At 44.5% G+C, this 27270-nt stretch overlaps 1 protein-coding gene across 2 annotated transcripts in view; it reads left to right on the forward strand.

The window, feature by feature from the left end:
* The window catches only part of LOC144823154 (uncharacterized), a 291146-nt gene that overhangs the window by 260413 nt on the left and 3463 nt on the right, over window positions 1–27270 (forward strand). For both annotated transcript variants that reach the window (XM_078681420.1, XM_078681421.1), the window contains one exon: window positions 593–2600. In XM_078681420.1, coding sequence (XP_078537546.1) covers window positions 593–2600 — 2008 coding nt within the window. The remainder of the gene's footprint in view (window positions 1–592; window positions 2601–27270) is intronic.

The following is a 27270-nucleotide window of genomic DNA, read 5'->3' on the forward strand; positions in this document are numbered from 1 at the left end:
ACACTTTTGGTACATGCCTTTAGTAGAGTTGGGCAAAGCTATGGAGTCCTTTTTTTGTTAAAAGATATGGCCCCTTCAGTGGACTCTCTGATTGTTTAGTCCTAATGAGTTAATATATAAAGCAGATAAAAAAAGTAAACATGGCAGCACAGCTTCAAAAATTCCTTCAGCGTACGCCTGCCCAATGCACCCCTATACCTCTTCTATACAATGCACTTGATACCCATGTGATATCCATTTGCTCGCCATGTGACACCCTTCTGTGTTCTCTTTCCCTATGCCACCCTTCTGCTTCCTCTCTTTCTCAACACCTTTTGCTACTCGTGTGCTAGCCATATACTAACACTGTATTACAACTTTGATTTCTGGCATAGTCCCTGTAATAACCCATAGCTATTGCTGTGCTACCCAATTTACTCCTGGTTTCCTATGTGTTTTCTTTAGCTAATTATCTGTTCTCTTACACTTCACATGTTCAGCCTCTGTGCTCTTCTTCGCATATATTTTGCTGGACATGAGTTAACCAAGAAACATTCATGTGCTGCTTTGCCAAGTTTGTAGTAATGCACTTGTTTTTTATCTTTTCTTCCAGCAATGAGGAAGGCGAGGAGCATCTGCGCAAACGAACTCTACAACTGCCTTTCAGCTTTACCACAGGGGAAGCCGTCCTCTATCAGAATAATTTGCCGCAGTTCCCCGACCCTGTTCCGCCAAAAACAAAATTTATCAAAGGCCGCAAGGCCTCAGAAGTGGAGCAGAAGTCAGTGGATCCCAGCTCGATCCTTGGGGCCATGATGAAGCAGGATGAAGCAGTATATGTATCGCATCCAGGAACTGAAAACCGCTTCCCTCTTCCTGAAATCATGAATAAATATGTAGAAGACTGGCAGATCAACCACAAAGGCGTAAGCGTCAAGCAAGAAGATGACCCACTGCTGGCTATATTGGAGACACTGCTTGAGAAGAGTGAAGCAGGCGAGGGCACTCTTCAGGACTTGGACGTAGGTGACCTAGACCTGGAGGGCTTAGAGGAGAACCTTCTGCAAATGGAACAGGATATGAATGGACACACTAATGTTATTAGCCACCTAAGTAGTGAAGTGACCTCCTTCTTAGAGGATATTCTGTTCAAGCAGGAGAAGCCCAACAACACTCCTTTCCCTGATGGAGCGAGCCCGGCACCTGTCTACCTCCAGCCCATGACACCAAGACAGCTTCATCCCAAATCTCCGGCCAGCCGTTGGCAGAACTTAGAGTCTGGGAGCAACCAGAGGCCCTGTCCTGATCATGAAGGGTCTCGTAGACTCCACCAACCAATGAAGCATTTGCCTCATAAAAATGCACTTGGCCTTCAGGATCCTTTCCCACCATGTCTGCCACAGGATACAGAGGACAGTTTAGACAAGCCAAAGGTTCTGGATCAGATGAAAATGAAAATTAATCCAGCCATTTGCAGTAGTCAGTGCCCTCTACCAGGGGATTTTTCCAGCTCAGGTCGGGTGTTTCAGTCACCTGAAGGGTCACACCCTGCGGAGTTTTCTAGGCAATCAATGGACCTCAACTGCAGTCATCCATCAGAGAAGGATGAAACGCCATTTGTTCCCCACCACCAGCAGGCACCATCCACTCATGTTCATACGCATTGCTGGCCTGTGGCAACAAACACTATCCCCCTGACCTCGTCCTTCAGGAGCCCTCAAAACCTAATGGGTGTGGCTCCAAAGCATTTGGACAGCAACACAAGAAACATTTGGGAACCACTGGTGACAGGACACTCAGTGGTAGATTCATCAGAGATAGAACAATCCTCACAGGGCCCGCTGACTGCGAGTAACCAGTGGACAGCCCCACTGCAGAGACTTCCCGGAGATGACAGTGTGGAGTATTCACAGGCGAGGGATATGCAAGTCCTCCTTGAAGGTGGTGTTCAATATTCTCGAGGCAGGGGACAATCATGTTTTGAAGGAGAGGGCATGGCTTGTTCTCAAGGAAATGTCAATGACATGGCCTATTACCAGGGACAGCCGAATACAGTAAGCAGCCTTCAAGACCTACACTTTCACACACAAACGCCTCTTGCAGTAGGTCAAGCATATCAGCAGCAGCAGATGCTTTCCCAGCGCCAGCCATTTTCCTCCTCTTTCTCCAGAGCAACATTCCAGCCTTCTGCAACTTGCAGGCTGACCCCAGCCCACCAGGACAGTTGTGTAATGCCTGGTGGCCTTGTAGACGAATCTGAGTATCACACGTCTTCCAACTTGGGTGGCCAAGTGGTGGAGAGTGATTCTCATGCCCGACTGGGCCTATCTGCCCCTGCAGACTACATGTATCCTCCATGTGGATATGACAAACTTGCCCCTTCAACGCTCAAAGGGAGCGTCCCCCATCATCAACGCTTGGAGGCGTGTTGTGCTCTTAGCTCGGCTGGGGATGCCTACCTTTTCCAGAACATTCCGGAAGATTGCCAACTGGGTTTAACTACAGGTTCGCAGATGGACCCTGGTTTCAGCATGTCTTCCTTCTGCCAGTTCGAATCCGGCTGTCCATCTGTATCTTTAACTGATGGCCAGCAGCTCTTCAGCTACAACATTCAACTTGAGGTAATTGAGAGACTAATGGTGGCATAGCAAAACAGGCACATCGAGGAGAGAGTGTTAATTATGTGTAGCACCAACATCTGGAGAGGCACAGTGAGAAGTTCGGATGGTATTGTATGCGCTAGCAGGGCAGATGTGTGTTTTTGGTCAACCATGGACCAGTGCCAGCTCTACAGGGAGATTATTGGGGGCAGTAATGCACAGCAGAGCAGTAATCAGAGCAGTCACAGTGAGAAGAGTGTATTGATTGGGAATAGTACCACTTTAAATTGGACGCACTTTAGAAAAAAAATATCCAAATGGACCGTTGCCAATTCTGGGAGTAGACATGGTGAGGATGGGGTGCAGATTTGGGAAGCACTTGCTAAGCAGGTATGATGAGGTGGGGTGTTGATTGAGGTTACTGCTAATTTTCTAAACAGTGAGGGGGAGATGGGGATTGGGATACAAGCTGTGGGTGCTTGCACAATGAGAGGTGCTTATTTGCTGACGATAGCAAAAACAACGAAAAGGCATTAGAGACAACTCTAAGCATTCATAGTCCGGCTAGGCAAGTGCAAGAGATAATGTTTACTGACGTGCAAATATTAATTTTGTCATTGTGAGGTGAGGGAGTTGATTGTTGATACCATATTTGAGCTGTGCATAGAGGAGGAGAAGGTGCAGTAGAGGGGCTTCATCAACTTGGAAAGTAGATATAGTGACTCTGAGCACAAATCTTTGGCCTGATCTAGGCCTGGGCAGACAGGCCACCAGTCCACTCGACGCCACCAGAGGAGGGTGATCCATCTGATGTTGAGTTCCCCACCTGGGATGCGAGCTCTTTTCACTGAAGCAGCTCCTGTCTGCATGTCGAGATCTGCTTTGGTGTGAACAGCTACATGGCAGCAAGAGACCATGCCATGATTGCTTAGAAGAATTGTGTGGCTACTGAAACTGTACCTCCAAACTGGGGATATCTTTCCAGTAAAAATGTCCCCAATCTGCTGGGTGTTTTCCTCCTGAGTAATGGGGACATCACTGGAGATGTATTGTCAATGTTTAAATGACATTACAAGAAATAGTGTTAGGCCAACCACTGTAATTTCGACCACCAGTGCGAAGGCACTTTCAGCAGCCTCAAGTCCCCTGATCTGTTTGTCTTCCTTTCGTCAAAAGTCAAGGGGGTGGCTGCCTTCTCCTGTACTCAAAATGCAGCAGAGGAATGCAGCAGATAATCGAAGGAACATACCCCATTTGTTGACAGAAATCCCACTTTATAGCTTTTGAATCATAACTTAACTTTTTTAAAAGATGGTATTAGGATTTCTTTCTTTTTGTAACAGACACTTTGTGTCGTGTTGTGTTGTAGATCACATGCTGTACACTATCCTTACATTTAGTACTGAGTTAAGAATTCTCAAGTTTATTTTTCTTCAAAGTCTTTGTTTTGGAATTAAATGGATGCAAAATGACTCATAATCACACTACCAAAACCCAGAATGCAACGGTTCACAGACTGCACTTCAGATGGATCATCCATCAGGTTTAAAGCTGAATGCTGGTGCTCTGTGCAGAAGCTGCATCGAGACTAGGTAAGGGAATTTCAAAGCTGACTGGACACAATGAACACCTAAGAGCTTCATTCGATGACCGAATATTGTTAAAACTTTCAGTGCCATGCAAAAGATCCGCTGACTGGGATATCATGTAAAATAAGAATATTTAAGGCGGTTTTGCGGAGTCCGATCTTTATTGGGTTTGCAATTTATGCCTTCCTCAAGATCGCAGCTAATCCAGCTGTTCAGTGTGCTAGCCATGTAAGTGTTACCAGCCAAATATATACACTGTGTTCACCATGGAATGGATATACAAGTGAAGCTGTCTAAGGAACATATAAGTAGATTGAAAGTGGTGTTGAGCTGGAGAGCCAATACAGTCCTACTGATAGCTGACCCATAGAAGGAGGTTCAAGGCCAGTCACATTTACACTATCAGCCCTCTGACTCCAAGGAAATTGAAGAAAGATTTACTACTTTTTGAAGCTTAGTGGTAGGTGTACCGAAACGCTATCACAAATTACACGAATGGAGGCGGAAATGGCTACCTCCCAAGGAGGATCGACTAAAAAAGGATCCTCTGCTCCTTGGTACCAAGCTCACTCTAGAAGGTGGACATTCAATGCAAGAAAGGCCACACACGAAAGCCTTGGAGTCGGAGAGCAAACAGTCCCAAAATAAATTATTGGTGCCCAAAGAGCATCTAGTTAAAGGCTGGCCTCGCAAACAAGTCTTGAAACAGTCACTTGAGTATACCATTACTCAGTCTGTAAAGGAAGCCTTTTGTACTTTCGGCCATGAAAACCCCCTTTGGGTCCACACAGGTCCTAAAGTTGATGGAAAAATTTAGACTGTTTTGAGGGTGAAGATGCACACTATTTTAGAGGAGAATTTGTATTAATCCAGTCACGGGTCGCTTAGGGGCACATGCATCAAAGGAAATTGCATTCGCAAATGGTGCGAATCGCAAAATTCGTCCGTTTGCGAATGCAATTCCCATTTTTGGGATGCATTATCATTTTTGTATTTTTCGCAATTTAAGAAATCGCAAAATTGCGATTGCATTTAAGGAATCTCAAATTGCGATTCCTTAAATGCAATGCATCAAACATTTAAAATTTGCGAATTCGCAAATAAGGGGAGCAAATTACCATGAAGTTGACCTTCATGGTAATTTGCGAAAACTTTGAAAAATGCACTAAAGTGCATTTTTCAAAGTTCCATTTTACACACACACATGCCCTTGGGGCATGTGAGTGTGCAAAATGTACTTCTAAGCAGATTTCAGGGGTGCAACAGGGTGTCCTTTGGACACCCCTGCACCCTTGAAATTGCATTCTTAATTTGCGAATTTCTAATGGTGAATTGAAAATTAAGAATGTCTTTCCATTCATTCCTATGGGCCTCTAGGCCCATAGGAATGGATGGGAAGGTATTCCTTAATTGCGATTCTCAATTAGAGAATCACAATTAAGGAATTTTAAGAAATCGCTATTTTTTTTGCAAATACTCGATGCATTGCAGTTTGCAATTCCTTAATTGCGATTCCTTATTTTTCGCAATTAAGGAATCGCAAAATGCAATATTGATGCATTTGCCAGATAGTAACCAGAAAATTCACAGGGAAAGTCACGCGATAGCCTACATAGAATACGTTAGGCTGTCAAAACGAAAACCTCTTCATGTAATTTCTGCTCCAATGAAAAGACACATACAATTCTTAAACGGTCTAAAGAACAAAGACCCACAAGCTAACTAGGTACAGCGCCAACTTTAACACAAGACTCAGATGAGACACCTCTAATACATAAAAAGCATCAACAGCATAAATCTGGAGATGATTCTTGAAAATAAAATATATTGGGCTCAGAGACGGAGTAATCTTTAGGATATTACTCCACGAAGACCTCTTCCCCCTACAAAACGTTGGCCTGCCTTTTCATCAAGCAAGAAACAGCCTCTCAGTATGGGGCAACCATGGCAATAGAGCAGGAGGAGATTGATGTCCTCATTAACAACTTACTGCTCATGACATAAAAGCGGTTCTATATTTACCATTGCTAAAGACTTTCCGCCTGATTCATCAAGCTAAATTGCACTCGCAAAGGGCAAGATTCTCAGAATCTTGCCTTTTGCGAGTGCAATTTTTGCATTTGGGATTCATCATCCCAAATGCAAAATTCGCTATTTAAGAATTCGCACATTTGCGAAGAATTGAATTTAAGGAATCTCTATTTGAGATTCCTTAAATGCAATTCATGAAGCATTTTAAAATTGCGAAATTGCAATTTTGGGCCGCTATTTACCGAGAGGTCAGACCTCTCGGTAAATAGCAAAAACTTGGAAAAATGCATTTAAATGCATTTTTCTAAGTTGCATGTTACACACACACATGTCCTATGGACATGTGTGTGCGCAACACCAATGTAGATTACAATTCAGGGGTGCTACAGGGTGTCCTTTGGACACCCCTGCACCCTTGAAATCGCATCCTTATTTGCGATTAGCTAATTGCTAATCGCAAATAAGGAATAACTCCCCATTCATTCCTATGGGCCTGTAGGCCCATAGGAATGCATGGGGAGTTATTCCTTATTAGCGATTAGCAATTAGCTAATCGCAAATAAGGAACATGTAAGAATCGCAATATTTATTGCTATTCCTACATGAATCCCGTTTTGCAAGTCCTTAATAGCGATTCGTTATGAATCGCTATTAGGGGCTCGCAAAACGGGAGAATGATGAATCAGGCTGCAAGGGCCTTATTTAGAGCTCGACAAACAGGTTGCTCTGTCCCGAACTTGATGGATATTTCATCTGCCGTATTACAAGTACATTAGATCTAATGTCACTTGTAATATGGAGGACGGAATATCCATCATGTTTGTAACAGAGTAACCATCCACTAAACTCTAAATCAGGCACTTAGTTATAAAATATTTTTTATTTTTTTAAACATCAGTGAAGATGCGCTCAGTGACCCCTAGAGTGGAGAAAAAGTATAGAGAAGCCCCACAAGTCACACTTTATATTGAATGCTGAAAACACCAAGGGCCTGATTTCCAGAGGGCCTCTACACTCGTGATGGAGGCCCCACAGTTGTGGGGGAGTTTCCCCACTCAGGGCGGAATCTCCGCGATGAGAATTCTCATCACGAAGATTTCACCCAAGTGTGGAGACTCTCCACAGATGTGGGGCCTCCATCACAAGTGCAAAGGCCCATTGTGGATCAGGCCCCAAGACTCTCTGGTGGTTCATACTGCACATAAAAGAGCTTATCAGTAGGGCAACTCATTTGGGCCTCCTCCTGACAAGAAAAGCAAAGGTATTGATGCAGCAGGAAAAGTGTTTCAATAAGGGCAACCATTATGACATGCTGCGGTGGGGGGAGAGGGAATATCTTCTACAGAGTCTACCTGAAGTACAAAAGGGGGAAGACATTGTAGCAAAGAGGAATACTTTCACTAATGGTGTTATAAGTTGTGCCCTGGATGTTACAGACAGACTGTTTGTCAAATGAACACTAATATCCTAATGAATAGACAGGCATGACTAAGTGTCTTAGAAATCGGGCTAGATGTACTTTCAATATGCTATTTGACAGGGAGCATTTATTTGGCCCGCATGTAGACGGTCGTTTGTATGAGATCAAAAAAGATATGGAGATAGTAAAATCCCTGGGAGGAGCGCACAATAAAGGGTATTTTATAAAAGATTTGTGGGGCAGTGACCTTAAGGTACCACAGTCGGACAATCTTTTCAGTCCAATTAAAGCGGAAGCCAGATACCTCAATCCCATTTACATCAGTCACCATTAAGCCAACGCTTTCATAGATTCAATTTTCTCAGCTCCATTAAATGCTGTGGTAAAGAGACCCCAGGTAGAGATGCCTCTACTCTCCAACAGTAAAGTATATACAAAGTGATGGATGTAGTGCTTAAATTTTTCACAGTCACTAGTAATTACAAAAGCTGCATCCCTGTCCAACATTATTTTGCACACCATGACACCTTAATTTGGATCCAGCTGTATGCAAATCATTCTTGACCCTTCTACAATGGAAACAGTCCAGCCCGAACACAAGCAATAAAGACTGCTTTTATCCTTATTGGGGCTCATCAGCCAAGTATAGCTTGTTTCCAGTGAGACAGTGTGCACTAGACACACGCCTGGGCATACCCATCCCACTTAGGCTGGCACAATGAAGTATACAAAAAGTGATGGATGGAATGCTTGAATTCGTCTCAGCCACTGGTTATTATCCGGGCCGCATCCCAGTCCATTGTTATTGTGCACACCATGCTACCTCAGCTTTGACCTAGCCATGTGTAAATTAATCACCCAGACCTCAAGTGCTCATTCTTGTGATAAGGCTCACGAAGTTTGCATGACACCACACTGTTAGTGTGTTATGCTGATAAATACAAATGTTTACCACTCATAGTACCCTATTATCCATTGATCATTTGAATGTTTGTTGAATACCTTCTTTCGTTACAAAATTAGCATGCAGTTCTATTGAAGTTCAGTTTCAGTTAGTTTGTTAAAATGTCGATAAAGGCCATGCAAACTTCTAAAAACCAAAAAATATCTATAAAAACCAGAAAGAATACAGTATTAGCAGTTCATTATTAGCATTTACATTACTTATATGCTAATCCTAACTTGCATTTTTTAGTAAGAGGAAGTTCATTTTGCCCTCTCGAGTATTAAATAACCTTCCAAATTTAAAACGAAAAACAATATTTTCACATTGCTTTAAATAAGAAATAATTTCAGTAATTTTACAAATCTGTAAGTAGCTCATTATTGGCAGCAGCGAGAGTTTACACACATCGACTACAGATGTACAAAATATAATTATATAGGTCAATGAAATCCCAGCTATTCCACCAGTAGACAAAATATTTCTCCTTTTTTTTCTTATGGATTGATACACAATGAGAGTTTTGTTACAATTGACCCAGTCTTATTTTTAACAGCCATCTTCTGGTGATATCATGGAGATCTTTCCTTTTACAGGTAAACAGGTGTGACCATTCATGCTGTATTTTTACATAGTACATAATCAAAATTTCAAGACAGCACATTTACAGCTGATTTAATCTTCTTCTACCAGATGTTACGAGAAGTAATAGCTTTATTCTCTTCATCATTAAAAGTTAAGTTCTACTTGACTATATGAATTGTCTTACCCATTGAGTAACTAAACACATTTCAATATGCTATTTAAAAAAAAAATCCAACAAAAGCTTCTATCATCAGATACAAATAATCAGAAAAATAATTTGGCCCCAAAAATTTTAAAACATTTTATAATGCGTAAATATGATTTAACCAAGCGCTATTTTAGCCTCATAAATATCCGGCAATCACTTATGATAATTCCACCCATCTTTTTTGCATCATTATTTCAGCACTTTCAGTAACTTTTTGTACTAGCATCTAACTGCGATAGATCGACACGTTTACTACATTTGACTTAACTTCTTTATTTAAAACTTCTCAAAGATATAACATGCTCTTTAAAATTCAAATTAGTCCTATACATTACTCCCAAGTCGGTACTGGAATTTACATGTTCTAATTTACAGGAGTTCAGTTGCAAGCTACAAATATCTTACTTTCTCATTTTATAAGATCCAACATGACAGTATAATCGGCATAAAAGAGAGTCTGTACATTTTCCAGTTACAGTCAAGTTATTCTAGCAGCTCTCAGTTGCAAAAACAGACAACACTCCTCCATGTCAAGGTTTCCTGCAGTTAAAGCTCTCATTGAGAGTTTGAAGAATGATCTCACCAAGAACTATGTTAACCTCTCTTGGTATTTAAATATTGTCCTCACATAATTGACTTACTGACTTGACTCACATAATTAATAAACTGCCTGTTGGCCCTTTCCAGTCCTTTACATTGCAGGCTTTGCCCTGAAAAGGTATTACCTGCTGTTGATTAAGTAGATTCGGTGAACTAGAGATTCTATCTGTAGAGGAACCATAGATGCAAGTACATATGGATAGGGTGGTTCTACAAACCCAACCGTCTTTCTTACCGACATTTATATCACCTTTTCATGTCAGCTAGTCACTAGAATTACTTACATTCATCCCTAGTCACCAAGACTAACAGAATGAAGCCTTTACTTGTTAATGTACTATATGGACAGAACAAAAATATTAGGACGACAAAGCAGTTTGTATCCTTTATGCACCCTCATTTAGACAGACACATTTCAAAGTCAAAGATTGCATGTTGAGCTTTGAAATGTATCCCGATATTTCTGATAGAAACATCTAACCGCAGATTCTTCACCTTTTGATTATTCCCCAGACTGGATCTGGAAAATTTTCAGCGGTACTTCTGAGCAATGGTAGGTGGCATCGTGCGGCTCCACACCAACATCGTCTCACTTCAGGATGGACATGTGGAGCCACATATTAGCTCCCCCAATGTACACCGTTGTCAGTTTCTTTCTTTCTCTGCCACCAGATACAGATCCGGAGCTACCCCTCATCTCTTAACAAGACTGATTTTGCAAAACGTACCTAAAGTGACCATTGTGCAATAAAAAATGTCCGCCCTAAAGCCACAGGGTTCAAACCTTGTAGGGACTGTTGCAACCAAATGTCCGTTGCTGATCACCACCAACTTTGTCTTCGGTGCTTCGGTCGAAACACAATTCCATGAGGCTATTCGTAGCTGTATGCTTCTGGACTCTATGCCGGGACAGTTGCAGTTGAAGGGAAAGTCCAGTTTCCACTCTCAAAATTGTTACCTTTGTAGATCTTTGTCGTGGTTGAAGTCCTCGAGTAAGTAAGCCCAAGTGGGACTCGGCTCCTTCTTGCCTTTCTCAAACTCGCGAGAAGGCGTGTGGGTGTTAATGTACCTCTCAGTTTTACTCCACTGGAACTGATTCGCTCTTTTGTCATGGGGCAACCAGAATTTTAGTGTCCTTTGGCAAAGCTGCAGCACATCCACAAGTTCTGCCAAGCTTGGCTGTGTCTCTTTGGTGGGCTTCCGGCCTCCTTCTGGTGTACCTCTGGACCCCAAGGAATTGCGAGGACCTCCAACTGGAAGTCCACTAGCCGATCTGTCCACAGTGCCAGCTGGAACCTCTGAACCCTTTATGGGCCCTGCAATGGCTTCGATGCTGATGTCATTCTTGTAACTACAATATACGCCCGACCCCAGACAACAGATAGTGCATTCTGAGCTGACCACTTTGACTTCAACAGAGGCCACGTCCTGGTCCCACTAGGCCACAGCCTTCTGGCAACCCATTGGAAATTGATATATTGCCTTTGTCGCAAGAAAGGGCCAAGATCATCAACAATCTTTTTGTCATCATTCAATAGCAGCTATTACGATGATGGGAATACATTTGGTCAACCCTATACTTAAAACGACTTGTATGATGAGTTGCAAGATGCCAGTGGACTGGATACTTCTCCGGACATTGGACTGGTCTCGCCACCTAAGCCAGCTGCTGAAGAAAACGCCTCTTTGGCAGTTGTAATACAGAAGGTTCTTGGCCTCCAATTGCCCACTATAGAGGTGAAAACCAATGTTCTTACCAAAAAGTACTCCAACTCGAACAACCTAATACTAAACCCCTAACACCTCCCAATGAGAACCTCAGAGACACCCTTCTGTGAATAAGAGCAAAGGCACATTCTGGACTACCAGTGAATAGGCAGAAAGTGAAGCGCCATCACCCTGTCCTGGTTGATAAGGCCCTCTTACAGCAACATCTGACACCAGAGAGCTTGGTGGTGCAGGAATCCTTGAGCAAGGACATCCCCAGTGCCTTCCCTACTAACCCACCAGATAGAGAATCTTAAGACTTTTCAGAAAACACATGTTGTGCTCTACCAGCTTGGAATTGCGGTCCGTCAATAACAGCTGCCTATTGTGTCTGCTATACTCATACCCTTTGGGATTTTGCTGCTCAGATCGTACCTGCTGCGCCTGATGAAAACACCCCAATCTTACACAAGCAATTCAGGACAGTCGCGATGTGGCAAAATTCATGATTTATTTTTGGGTTGGACACTGCAGATTACCTTGGTCGGGGCAGTTGGCACCAGTGCGACGCACAGAACATGTGTCTGGATGAGGTCTATGGGCTTCTCTGGGGATGTCCAATCATCGCTAATGGATATGCCCTTTGATGGCTCTCACCTCTTTGGTTAAGCGATCGATTCAGCTGTCGGGTGCTTTAAAGACAGCAGGGCCACAGCACACTCCTTGGGCCTGTCTGTTCCAACGTGTCGGCTCTACTAGCAGTTATGCCCTCTCTGTGGCTATGGTGGGGGTTTTCAATACCACTAGTACCCACCCACACAATGAGCCCAACAGACCATACAGCTTTTTTGTGACAGGGGCCATGGTACACAAAGACGACGTGGGTAATAAGGGTAACATCCATACAGTCCCTCACTCTTCCAGATGCTGCAGCCGCGAGCCCTCTTTGGTGTACCCTTGCAGGAGGTAAAGCTACCCTGTTTTGATTCAATATTTTTTCCCAGGGTGGCAAGCTATCACTTCAGACAAGTGGGTTCTACAAGTTGTCCATGGAGGGCTGCGCCGTTCCATTTTTTTTCACCCACTTTCCTTCCACTGTTCTCACAGTGGCTGACAGAGGACTAGCTGCCCCTCTTGCAACAGTAAGTGCTGGCCCTCAGAGGGGCCAAAGAGAGGGTCCCCACCTCAGAAGTTGGAGTTAGGTGTCACTCCCACTACTTCCATGTGCTTATTTCCATATCCTCATCCTGCAGACCCACAGGCGCTTTCATGGTAGGGCAGGAGCACTTTCAGTTCGCTGTGCTCCCTTTTGTCCTCACTAGTGCCCCTTGGGTGCGTTCAAAAGTGATGGCACAGGTTGCAGCACATCTTCAGAGGTCAGTGGTTCCCCTTCCTGGACGACTAGCTGCTAAAGGCAGGCTCTCCCCAGGTAATTATCACCCACGTCCAGACTTTGGCAAACCTCTTGCCGTAGTTACAGCTGACTCCTTCTCAGATGATCCCTTTCATCTGACCTGCTCTAGACACAGTACATGTTTGTGCCTCCCCCCTGGAATGGAATGTCATGGATATTCAGGCTATGATCCTGATGTTTCAGCCTCTACCTTAGATCTCAGTGGAAATGACTCTGAGGCTGCTGGGACTGATGGTCTCCTGCATCCTGCTGGTCAAGCATGCCTGGTGACATATGCAGACTCCTTAGTAAGGTCATTCTAAAGGCCCAGTGAGCATAGCACCAGAGGGAACTTTCTGCCTACTTACAGATTATGGATGAGCCTGCAAATGGTCTGCAGTGGTGGCTGCTGGACAACAATCGAGTCAGCAGCAGACCCCTACCCTTACTCCACTCAGAGCTAACAGCGGTCACCTATCCATTGCTTCTGGGTTGGCGAGGCCATACGGGAGGGATGGAGATTAGAGTCATTTGGTCTCTAGCGGATGTCCGGCTCCACATCAACCTCTTGAAGCTGCGGGCCATCCGCTTAGTGTTGAAAGCCTTCCTGCTATCCATCAAAGGAACGCTAGTACAGGTGCTCATGGACAAAGTCACAGTCATGTGGTACTGCAACAAGTAGGATGTGGTCAGGTGTGGACCCTCTTTGTCAGGAGATGCTATGCCTCTGGAAGTGTCTGGAACTCAAGGGCATTTATCTGGTGGTGCACCACCTGATGGGAACTCTAAATAACCTGGTGGACACACTCAGCCACTTATGTAGCAGATCATGAATGGCAGTTACATCCCGAGATGGTGCAAGGTCTAATGCATGAATTGGGAGAAACTTGACTCGATATTTTCAGCACCACAGAGAACTTGCAATGTCCACACTTCCGTGAGCGGAAGCTTCCCAGGTGGTTCTCTTTTTGACATGCATTCTGCCTAGAGTGGAGCTTGGTATTCATGTACACCTTTTCACCGCTACCTCTCCTTCCCCGAGTTCTGAAGAAGATCAGGAACGACCAGGCCCATGTTATCCTAGTGGTCCAGGACTGGACCAGGAGAGTATGTTATCCAGAATTAATGGGCATGAGCATTGGTCTTCCGATTAGGCTGGTGCTTCAGGAAAATCTTTGTTCTTGCACCCAGGCTTGCGCAGTCTGCACCTCCATGCTTGAAGATTAGAAGGTGGCAGTTGACTACATTCAACCTTCCTTCTAAGGCTGTTGATATCTTGGCAGCCAGGCATCCCTCCACGAAAAGGATATATGCCTGTCGTTCAGACAGATTTGTGGCTTGGTGCAAAACCCGGCAGATTGACACACTTCAGGCCAAACTCTCTGAAGAATTGCTTTTTGGGTTGCCATAGCCCAGAAAGGAGTTGCCTATGGCACTGTTAAAGTGTATTTATCTGCTCCTTCTGCCTTTTGAGTTCGGCAGATCAGCCATCTTTATTCACATCCCCAGTTATAATGTGTTTTTCCAAAAAAGTTTCAACATGTTTCAACCTACTCCTTTCATTATGCCCTAATGGGACCTGAATCTAGTCCTAACATTCCTCCTGTGCACACCCTATGACATGCTACACAATTGTCCATCACAGCTTCTTACCCTCAAGACAGTTTTCCTCATCGCCGTAACATTGGCATGACATGTGAGTGAGTTGAAGCCCTCTCTCCTTCAGCCCGCCATACACAACTTTCTTTCCAGATAAGTTGGTACTGGGGCCCGGATCCTCTTTTCTTCAAAAAATGGTGATGCCTTCTCACATCAGGCAAAAACATCACCCTTCTGGTGTTTTTCTCTCCTCCACATCCCTCAAAGGAGGAGGAACAGCTCCACTGGTTATATCCTAAAAGACCTCTCAGCGCTTACATCGATCGTACCCAGCCCCATCAAGTGGACGATAAGCTTTTTGTTGGATTTGCTTTAGCGAAAAAAGGCAAGGCAGTGCAGCAAGGACGGAGCCAGGGAGAAAGGGGAGAGCAGGCGCCAGGGGATGAGGATCAGTAGGGTCCCATGCGCTGAGGAGGATCTGGGCAACTTTAGAGTGGCCAGAGGATAGCAGCACACACAATGTGATGTGTGAGGCGCCGAGGGACCACAGGATGAAATCCAGTAGTTATAGGAGACAGCAGTGCCAGGGGGTGGGGGAAGGAGATGAGGGAAATGTTTGAGTTTGAGTTTGCGGGTTGAGGGAGGGGAATGGGGGTATACGAAAGCAGACCAAGCATGTAACTGTACAGCAATATTAGAGGCAATTGTTATGTGAGAAGCAGCATATGTTTACATGTTACTTTTGTGCAATTGCCTTACTTGCAACAAAGATTTTGCATATTGTGTGAAAGATAATAAAATCTGTTTTAAAAAAAAAAAAAGGCAAGGCAGTGCAAAAGAGAGCCATCTCGTAGGATTATGCGCTGTACCAAAATCTGGTATACATTGATAAATAAGCAGCACCCAGAAGGCTTACGGGTTTATTCCACCAGAGCCTAGGCTGCCACCACTGCATTGGTACTCAGAGTGCCTGTTCTGTATATTTGTCAGGCTGCTACATGGGAGTTGCTTCATACGTTCATAAAGCACTAATGCCTGGACAGCATGGTCCGTCGAGACGAGCACTTTGCCCGCTCAATCTTGCAGGACTCCGGTCTAAACCAGTTCACAGACCCACCACCTTGGAGGTACTGCTGTAGTATTTATTCAAAAGATGAGAAATCTGCAGATAGAAGTATCCATCAGAAGTACAAGATACTTACTTTCAATAATGCCCATTCTGATTGATACTCTTATCTAATTGCAAATTCCTCAGCAAACCTCCCATTCTTTCCTATATATGAAATGTTCTCATTTCTCCAATTAAAACAGTCCCAAGTCTAGAGAGCGGCACACTGGTCACAGCCAAACTGCTGATGGGCCTCTGCGTCTGGGAGTGCAGAAAGTCTAGAAAGCAACTGATATCGGCACACGGGTGGAGCTTAGATTTAGCTCTGCACAACGCCACCTACCTCTAAACATATTACTGATCCAGTCTGATTCCCGGGAGTAAACAAAAGGTGAGGAATATGCAGTTAGACTGAATATCCACCAAAAAGGGTATTACAGAAGGTAAGAAACTTGTTTATTAAGCTCATGCGAAGCACATCATTTGAGAAGCCAAAGGCACTTTCCGTACATAAAAAAGAACCACTATGTATTTTGTAGGAAACATTCCCTGAGTATACATTTGGAAAACGTCTATATGGTCATCGATCCACACATCTACAAAACATTTCTGTTTTGATGCCAGGAATGAAGCACAAGGGGGTTAAACCGTTTTAAAACTTTTTTACTATTATCACTAATACTTTCTGTAATCCACAGCCTTGGGGTGGATGGTATAGCTTCAGAGTCTATGCATGTGATTTACAAAAACATACTGCAAATGGAAAACGTTACTTACCTGGAACACCCGGGTTGAGGTTAGTACTGTAGGTTCATAAGAGATCCATCCCACCTCCCCATTGATTAGAAGCACTAGTGATGGCGTTTTAATTTACAAACAGTTAATTCCCAACTGTCAGGACATAGGGCAAACAAGGGCACGGGGTCTCATACAATGGTGATAGGTTGTTGGTGTTCTGTGATCTGTTCTATCACGGCTCTGTACACTGGGTCAATTACCAGTGTTACTGCACTTGACTCTGGTGAGGGCAAGTAGTCCAAGGCTTCTCACAGAGGCATAAGAGCTCAAAACTCAAAAGGCAAACAACAGACGCAATAACGTATTGTCCATTCCGATAACATCTTTTGTGTAAATGAAAGTACTTAAATCTCATAGCAGAACTATATACTACATAGTTCAAGAGAAGCTTAAAACAAGTCAACAGAGAGGTGCTACACACTCCTCTTCCAGTATCCTCCCTTCCTGCTAGTATTGGGACCACATCTCTACAGTTCGAACACACTATAATTTAGGCAGCAATCAGGCACTGGTGCAGATAGTGGCAAATAACCTAATTGGTCAACTATGCAACTCAGTCCAATGTATTTTTCCCCCTCGGGCAGAAGTCTTAAGTGTACATGGCAGACTCGTCTGTGCACTATAGTCTCTGGTCTCGGGTGGAACCTAAGCCCTAGGTTTAACAGCAGGTTATTGATTCAGCTTGAGCAGTATAGTTGATGCGGCTTGTGCTCTTGCCTCCATGGCTGCAGCCATGACACCATTGCCTCTGGATAGGGTTCACGAGATGAGATCAGTGAGGTAGATCTTCACAGCAACCCTTGTCTTCCGCAGTTTGGGCCTTCCCATCCGGTTGCAAACAGGGATTCAGATTCTGCAAGTGTGGCCTCCAGGCTTCAGAAACAGTTGGGGTCAGCTCTCTTTCAGATGTTGTTTCCAGGCTGCACCTCAGCGACAGCATTCACACTTGGCCGTTGTCAGTCTTCCTGAAGCAGTAATCAGGGACTGTTAAAAGGGCAAACCCTACATGGAAATGTTGTCACCTTAAACAACCAGAACAACTGCAGTTTCACTCTTGACCCCAATCATCTACCAAAGGCAGTGCTCAGGAAGTACTAAGCTCCAACCCTTTGCTAAAAAGACCCTCATTGAAGTGTCTTGCTTTTCCATCCACCGACCTCAGGAATACAGGTAATACACTTCCACTGTCTGGGGAGGCTGTCATCATCCCCATATGGTCCGTGGTAAACCAGGGGCATCTGAAATAAAACTCTTGCTCCAGTTCTTAGATCTACAAAGAGTCCTTCTGCGAGACACTCACTGCTCATACAGGTACTTGACATGCAGACATGAGATCAATGCGCGGTTTTGGGTTTTGCATAACAGTGGAGCTTTACTTGAATGGACCGAGCAGGTTTGCGCCTCATTGATGCAGTACTGATCACACTACTGATTTACAGAACACGAACGGTTCGATACCACCATGGCTTTGTGTGATACACCCAGGGCTTGGACAATACTCCAATGCCCACTATGAGGACACACCTTGTTCAGCCCATATCTCCCACCTAAGGTCATAGAACAGATTCTGGACCTTACATTACCATGGACAGGCCTAGGTCTCTACATAAATGCTAGGTTTGAGTGACTAGGGTTCAAATAAAAGTAAAGATGGCAGTTTATGTGCAGTCAAGCACTCAGGGCAGGGGTACACACCTGTTTACTTGCAGGAGGCATTCCTGCCCCAACGCCTGTTTACCAGTGGAGAAAATATATATAATTCGAGATGAAGTGTAAGTCCCATTAAGTTTTTAGAGAAGTGCAACTGTGAGTCATTCTGCCTATGCTCAATTCCAAACCAAAGACTTTGAAGGAAAAAAAGTTGCAGCATTCTGAACACAACACTAGATGGCAGGATAGTGCACAGAATTTGAATCTGTGCATGACTACAAGTGCAAAACAAGAGTTGCAGGGAAATAACAATTTCCTTACTTTCTCACTTGAGTAAAGAACAATAGGTTCCTTTAAATGTTTCAGTAATTAAATATTTATTTTGAAAATACTTTGTGAAATAGTAATTGACCACACACAATGAGTGCAAAAATTATGATCCTATTGTAGATTTAGTGGAGATGGGGTTGCTCTCATTCTGAAGGTTTCCTGGGAACTAACTACCTCAGTGTTGGCCAATATGGATAAGATTTAAGGGCTCCATTTTTGTATTAAGGTTAGCCCTACTTCCTCTTTTGCTGGCCTAGTGGTTTATAGACATCCAGACTGTAGCCCAGGTATATTGCTGGATCTTTGTAATTTTGTGACACAGACATCCATACTGTTTTCCAACTATACGGTTTTAGGATATTTTAATCTCCATGTAGATGACCCCAGCTGTGTCCAGGCCTGACAACTTGTGGCTTCTCTTGTGGGAGCTAATCTGACTCAATATGTCGGAGCTCCTACACATAATGCAGGACTAATCCTTGATTTGGTATTTTTCAACATTCAGACTTTAAAAATGGATGCCCCAAGACAGCTGGCCTGGACAGACCATTGCCTTATTCCTTTCTCCTTTAGTTTAGGCAAACCCATTTTATATACCAGCTCCTATTCCTTTCTAAAACGAAATTGGAAAAATTTGACCGAGGAGACTTTGAGGCCAGTCTTGCAGTCAAGCCTTCCTGGATTATCAAAGGACCCCAATACAGATGCTTTAGCCTTAGATAAATGGATTGCTGCTGCAGTAGAGTCAGCTGCTCCAGTCAGACTCTCCAAATCTCAGAGAAAACCCCCCTCTGCCCCGTGGTTTTCAGAGTGCCGTAGGACATTGAAGAGCAGGTGTAAACACCTGGAGCGTCGGTGGAGGGTGGACTATATTGCGGCCGCTAAGATGGCTTATAAAGCTACCCTGAAAGAGCTGCACAGATCGATGAAGGTGGCGAGGAAGGATTATATAGCCACACAGAATAATAATTCTGACAATCCAGGTAAAGAACTTTTTAAGGTGGTTAATTCCTTTCTCAAACCCTGCGAATTAATGATTGATGCACACCGTTCACGTATACTGTGTGGGCAAATCTCTGATTTCTTTGACAGCAAAATTCGCATGGTTTACTACTCCTTTACAGCAGCAGCAGAAACAGTTAAAATGGATGTGAGGGAGAAGAGGGACTCTGGATTTTTGCTGCCATGTTTTACTCCAATTTCTCAGCAGGAGGCATTGACAGAGATGATGAAGTGTAGGTCGGGATCCCCGGATGATCCCTGACCCCCCAAATTGTGGAAGGTAATAGCGCATTCTGCTGTGCAGGTGCTGTTATACATTTGGAATACCTCTTTGGCTTTGTGTATTTTCCCCCATGTATGTAAGCGTGCAACGCTTTTACCTCTGAAGAAAAAACCTAATGTTGGTTCCGGGTTATTAACTAACTATAGACCTATCTCCCTACTGCCAGCACCAGCTAAGATGTTGGAAAAAGCTGTTCAGCGACAATTGGCTAAATTCATAGAGCCAAAATATCTTATACGACACCCAATCCGGCTTTCAGGTGGGTTTTAGTACAGAGACAGCCCTTTTAGAGGTGGCGGACTCGTTGAGGTTGGCGGTAGATTCGGGGCCTTCAGCGATGCTGGTGCTCCTGGATCTATCAGCCGCTTTTCATATGGTGGATCACGATATTTTGGTCCACCGCCTACAGGATTCTGGGATCAGTGGAGCTGCCCTTGCATGGTTGAAGTCATTCCTTCACAAGCGGACTCAAAGAGTGGCTTTACAACCCTAGGAGTCAGGGCAGAAACACCTATGGTGCGGGGTGCTTCAGGGTCGGCATTAAGCCCACTGCTGTTTAACATCAACCTGGCCCCCCCCCCCCGTTCACACTAATTGCCAACTGGGGGGTGAAGGCAATATCTTATGCCGATGACACCCAGTTGGTGTTCCCCTTTAAAGATCAGTCGGCAGACTCTTTCGAGTTTCAAGTGCTGCCTCAAGGATGTGGCACTTTGGATGAATAACAACAAATTAAAATGAAATGCCGAAAAGACAGAAGTGATGTTCTTTGGGACCAATAAGCCGCAGCTTCGGATTTTTGGTGGCCACAGGAAATAGGTTTACCACCTACCCCAGCGGGCACTGTTAAAAATTTAGGTATAAAATGGGAGACAGATTTATCCTTTGCTTCTCAAATCCAACAAGTAAAATCTTCCTGCTTTGGAAAATTGAGATATATATGAGGACATTTCTACATTTGTTACCGGAAAAGTGCCGTCAGACCATAGTTCATGCTACGGTGACTTCTAGGCGTGACTATGCAAATGGCCTCTATTTGGGCATGCTTGCATACATGATTAAGAAACTACAAATGGTCCAAAATGCGGCTGTGAGATTGATTAGACACGTACCTATGCGTCATCATATCTCTCCGCATATTGAGGAACCAGGGGCCAGATGTAGGTAAATTCAATTTTGCGAGTCCTTAATAGTGATTGTTACCGAATCGCTATTAAGGACTCACAAAATTGAATGTAGGTAGGAATCGCAAAAATATTTGCGATTCCTTAATATTCCTTAATTGCGAATCGCAAATTGAGATTCGCAATCAAGGAATACCATCCCATTCATTCCTATGGGCCAAGAAGCCCATAGGAATTAATAGGATTTGCGCCTGCAATTTGCGAGTGACCAAGAGGCACTCACAAATTGTAGGCGCAATTTCAATGGTGCAAGGGTTCCAAAAGGACACCGTGTTGCACCCCTGAAATGTGCATGTGTGCACATCTGGCTCACATACATGCCCTAATGGCATGTATGTGTGCCACGTGGCACTTTCTAAAAAGCCAAAAAGTGCTTCTTGAAATGAAATCCTTAAGGCAAAATCGCAATTCGCTATGCCTACCAGCATAGCATTTAGGGAATCGCATCGAATTGCGATTCTCTAAATGCTTGTGCAAAATAAGGAATCGCAATTTTGCGATTCCTTATTTTGCGAGCAGATTTAAACTTACCTATATTACTTGAAGCCAAATTGCGATTGCAAACGCTGAAATTTTGCGAAATTCAGCGTTTGCACTCGCTATTTGGCTTCCTACATCTGGCCCTACATTGGCTACTGGTAGCCAATAGAATTAAATTCAAGGCACTAACTTTAGCTTTTCAGTCTATTCATGGACTTTGTCCCAGATATCTGAAACAACGGCTATGTGCTTACAAACAGACTCGCACACTGAGGTCCAATTATCAGAACCTGCTTCTCACCCCTCGAGTAAGGAAAGTGCGACGGGGCGGTAGATCTTTTATGGTGGGAGCGACCAAACTATGGAACTCCCTGCCGTCTGCTCTGCGCCAGATTAATTCAGAACTTTTATTCAGAAAAGCAGTAAAGACTTGGCTTTTCAACCAGGATTAAATCTGGTGGGCTGCCGGTTGGCTATATTTTATTTAATTATTTGCTGCCACCTGTTGCTACAGCGCCGCGACACCTCTTTCGAGAGGTAGCTGTTCGCGCTTAAGAAATGGCATTATTATTATTATCATGCCCAGACTGTCTTGTTAACAAGGTCATACGTTGAATACTTTATCATACGCCCATGAACAGATGTCTGTCGCAAGATGCAATCCAACTTTTTCAAGAAATCAGATACTTTTGTTTAATGAAATGCATACACCTACATATAAAAACTAAACTATAAAGTTTTAGATTGAAAAATTATTGTACAGAAACAAAGTTAGCAGACCGGTACAGTGCTGTGACGTTGTTCTGAGTGACACCAGCATAGAGGGTCTGCGGTTTGCCGCTGTCCATTTGCCCCAATGTTTGAGTAGATAGCAGCACATTCCAGATCCTTTGCACTGGTGTCACTGCAGATGTATAATGTTACAGTGTAAACTATTACAACACATAACTTTACAACGCATATTCCATTACAACGCATGCCATTAAATGGTCAGTGAGGGATATGCATTGTAATAGCATGCAGCGTAATGGATGTTTCCCGTCACTGACATCAAATTCATGATATTGTGCCAGCTGTTTGAGTAGATAGCAGCACATTCCAGATCCTTTGCAATGGTGTCACTGCAAACGAATTCCAGCTTCCAAAATATTTTTTAATATTTGAGTGTCCTGGAGAATTTTAACGTTAGACCACAAGTTACAAGGTGTTCATTATGTTTTTTTTTCCAAGAACTTATAGTGGGTCTCTGGTAATTTGGAAATACTTCTTTGAAGCTACACTTACCATCGCTCAACTGAATTTTAAAGATACACTGATTACATAAGAGCACCTTCTGATGGATCCTTCTAATCGAAGGTTCCTCACTTTATAATACCCTCAGGCACCTGACTGAATCTGGAAGATATTTACAGCAATTGCCCCGCTCACCGGTAAGTTGTGCTGTCAAGCTAACTTTGTTCCGCCCTGGAAGTGACAGTGAAGCAGCATATAAGTGTCAGCTTTTTACATCAGTTCCTTTCTTTCCCCACCTTCGTATGCGATTCCAGACCTTGTTCCCAACTTTTTCCTTATCTTTCACAAGTTTTTTCTTGCACAATTCTGTTTTCCAGTGTGCAAGGAAACTGTGTCCACAAACTACGAAGTTTAAACTTTGTAAGGACTGTCGCAAGTAAATGTGTTTGACAGATTACCAAAAGGTGTGCCTCCGGCATCTGGGTTCGGCACATGACTCCAAGTCCTGCGAGAAGTATGCTCATATGTACCTGAAGGTGATTTGGGAGCACGAAATGAAGCTGTACGTTGCTGACCACACACTGACTTAATTCCCCTCTCTAGCATGTTCGCACAACAGGTCCTCATCGTGGGAAGTCGAAGCAGAGAAAGAAGAAGGCCAAGTAGAATTTGTCCCAGTACCTCCACTTTCAACCTGAGAAGTTGCGAGGATGTAAGGGTGCCTCTCAGTGCCGTTCCCGGTCCTCTACCAAGGAGCCAATTCCGCCTCTGATTCCAATGCATCACGAGTTTCCTGGTCCATCAGCGACGTTGCAACAGATTGAGGCCTTTCATGAGAATATGTTGCACATTTTTGGCACTTTTCTGCTTTCCTCTGGTGTGCCTTTGGGCCACAAGGATTTGCAGAGTCCTCCAGTGAGGTTGCCACCTCGACGCCGACTGTGTCTCCTGAACCCACCTCAAGCGCATACTGTGTGTGGCAGAAGATCCTCATCCGACACCCAGGAGGCCCCATCGCGCCCCGCACAGCTTATCATGGCCATTTACTGATACATGTACCTTTCATCACTAACCTTTGTGTTATACTAGAGCAGGATAAACTACAGGTTCTGGTACCATCTATAAGCTTCTTCTGTCACACGCATTTTGCAAATATATGGGCTGCAGCTAAAGGAAGCTTTACCTAGCTCAAGAGTTGCATACCATCAACGTTACCTGACAGTACCTTTTTTCAGCATTGAGAAAGTCTTTGGACAAAACTTTTCGACTGCTTGTATTAAAGACAACATCAACAACAGAGAGTACAAGTGTTTGTGCAAAAATAAAAAACAAACAGTATATATCCTTTGAGTCTGAAACAAGAAGATTATTATATTGTATTATATACTATTATAGTGGCCTGCTTCTTTTTGTATTCTGTATTTTGTTTAATTTCTTTAATGGAAATGCTATTTGATGGATCTTGCCTGTTTGGCAAGAAGATTGATTAAGAGTTGGAATGTTTTATGGAAGGCAATGCCACACTACGTTCGCCTAATCCTTTACACCCCTGCATGATAGTACCTTCAACAGTTTTGCCCCTTTCACGTCTACCCCAGATGGTGGTCGTACCGGTAACATTAAGGCCCACCATCCCTACAACAGGGTCCCAATATTTTCGGGGTTGGGGTGTCCTGCAGACAACTCCGAGGCCATCAGAGGCAACACACTTCCCAACCATATGCCCCTGCAGCAACAACATCCAAGCTGCTTTAGTTTGTCCTTTGTGGCACACGGCCACTATGAAGGAAGTAGGATCAGGCAGTTCCTCCTCAAGAGGCAAACCATAACATCCACCAGGTTTGTCCTGATAGTTCAATGGGGCTTTGCCCTACCTTTATTCCCAGTAGACCTGTCACACCTTAAGCCCACATCAGAGCATCTTTCTGAGGAGCATTAATCCATCTTGCTCTAAGAAGTGTAAACTCTTTTTGCAAAAGGAGTCATAGAGAAGATCCTGGCCCTGGAAATAGAGACTTGCAGTTACTCCCGCTATTTCCTCTTGCCGATGAAGGACGGAGGCTTTCAACCTATTTTAGATGTATATTGGCCCAAGGTCTGCCTGCCCAAGATTCAGGCGACTGAATGGTGGCTTTAGACCTGCAGGAGTCCTATTTTCTTGAATCCATTCTGCAGTCCCACAGGTGCTACTTGAAGTCCAAGGTAGGCCTTGGACATTTTTAATTTGCCATGCTCCCTTTCAACCTCATCAGTGCTGACTCAGGTATTCATGAAAGTGATGGTGGTGGCTGAAATACACCTACAGAGGCTAAGGATTCCATTTTTCCCTCCTCGGTGACTGGTGGTTGAAGGCAGGATCACCACAGTCAGTCGTAGACAACCTCCAGACAATGGTGAACCTCCTAATATTGCTGTTCTTTGCCAAAGTCACAGCTAACTCCTTCACAGAGGCTTGTTTTGTTTGAAGTCATTCTGGATATGATGTGGGTTAAGCCCTTACCTCCACCATGACGAGTCCAGGACATTTGGGCTGTTATCCAGACATTTAAGCCTCAGTCCTGGGTCTTGGTGAAAGTCTCTGTGAGGCTTCTGGTCCCCTTAGCATCCTGCATCTTGCTTGTCAGTGGCAAGGGGCATATCCAGACCATGTATTGAAACCTAAAGTCAGCATTAGAGGAACCTATCTGATTCCATCCAGGTTTCGGAGCAGACTGCAACAGACCAGCAGTGGTGGCTCAACCGCAAGGGAACCTCCAGCAAACCCCTCTTCCTTCCCCATCCACAGCTGACGGTGGTTACAGATGCGTCACTCTGGGGATCGGGAGGCTATCTGGTCTCTGGCGGAGACCTGTCTCCACATTTGTTGGAGATGCAGACCTTCTGCTGTCACTGAATGACTTCCTACCGGCCATCAAGGGGAGACTGGCTCTGGTTCTCACCAACAGGGCTACTGCCATGTGGTACTGCCACAGTAAGGGCAGGGGAGTGTCATTGTGCCAGGAGGTCCTTTGTGTGTGGAGCTTACTGGAAAGCAGGGCATCTCTCTGGTTGTAAATCACCTGGCAGGATCTTTGAAAACCAGGGCAGACAAACTCGGGTTGCAGTAGCTGCTGGATCACGAATAGTGGTTACTCCTCAAGGTGGCACTAGTCATCCTCAAACAGTGGGGAGAACCCTGGTTAGATCTTTTCACCACCGTAGAGAACGCTCAATGTGAAAACGTTTGTGTAATTGAATTACCAAGAAGGCTGTCTCTCTGAGATGCATTCCGGATGAAGTGGAACACAGTGGACTTATGTGGGCCTTCCACCTCTGCCTCCGTTGTCCTGAGTTTTTTTTTTTTTTTTTTTTTTTTTGGAGATTTATAGAGCGCATGGCTGCCCGAGAGCGTCCCAGCGCTAACAGAAATACACTGTGATCTCCAGAGGAGGGGACCGGAGGGGAAGGAAGAGATCAAGGGAACAGCCATGTCTTCAGGGATTTGCGGAATGCTAGGAGATTAGGTTGGGACCAAAGGTCCGGTGGAAGAGTATTCCACATCTTGGAAGCCTGAAATGAGAATTGTCGACCTCCAGAACGTGATTTTTTAATCATGGGTATTTTGGTCAGGTGGGCATTAGTAGAGCGGAGGGTTCTGGTTGTCGTGTGGGGAGTCACGAGGTCTTTCAGGACCGGAGGGGCTTTTCCATGCAGGATTTTGTGGGTTAGGCACATGGCCTTGAAGTGCACCCTTTGTTCCACAGGGAGCCAATGGAGTTCTTTAAGTGCAGGTTTGGCAGAGCAGCGTTTTTTGGTGCCAGTAAGGATTCTGGCAGCCGCATTTTGCACCACCTGAAGCCTGGAGATGACTTTCTTTGGGGATCCAAGATATAAGGCATTGCCATAGTCCAGTCTGGACAGTATGAGGCCCTGCATGACCAGTTTTCTTGACTGGAATGGTAAGAGTGGAAGAATTTTGCGGATGGAGCGGAGCAGGCCAAAGCATATTCCTGCGGTTTTCTTGGCCTGAGTGTTAAGAGTGAGTTTGTCATCCAACCAAATCCCCAGGCTTTTAATATCAGTTTTGGGGATTGGTGGTGGACCCATACTGGGAGGCCATAGGGACTCCGGGCGGAAGAGGAACTGGTTGCCTAGTACCATTAGCTCGTTTTTTTCCCCATTGAGCTTTAAATGGGAGTCGCTCATCCAGCTGACTATATTCTCCAGGCAGGAATACAGATCGATAGTGGGGGGTTCAGACTGACTCAGGGAGACAACCAGCTGTGTGTCGTCCGCGTAGGTCAGAAGTTTAATGCCATACGGGACGACAATTTGTTCAAGGGGTGCCATATATACGTTGAAGAGTGTAGGGCTCAAAGAGGAGCCCTGAGGCACTCCGCAACGTATCGGGGTTTCCCTAGAGATACAGTCTCCATCTGCCACCTGAAAGGAGCGGTTGTGGAGGAAGGATTTTAGCCATTTGAGGGCCGTCCCAGTGATGGCGAGGTTTTCCAGGCGGTGGGCAAGGATGCTATGGTTGACGGTGTCGAATGCTGCGCTTAGGTCCAG

Source organism: Lissotriton helveticus, chromosome 3_1, assembly GCF_964261635.1.
Source record: "Lissotriton helveticus chromosome 3_1, aLisHel1.1, whole genome shotgun sequence".
Classification (NCBI taxonomy): domain Eukaryota; kingdom Metazoa; phylum Chordata; class Amphibia; order Caudata; family Salamandridae; genus Lissotriton; species Lissotriton helveticus.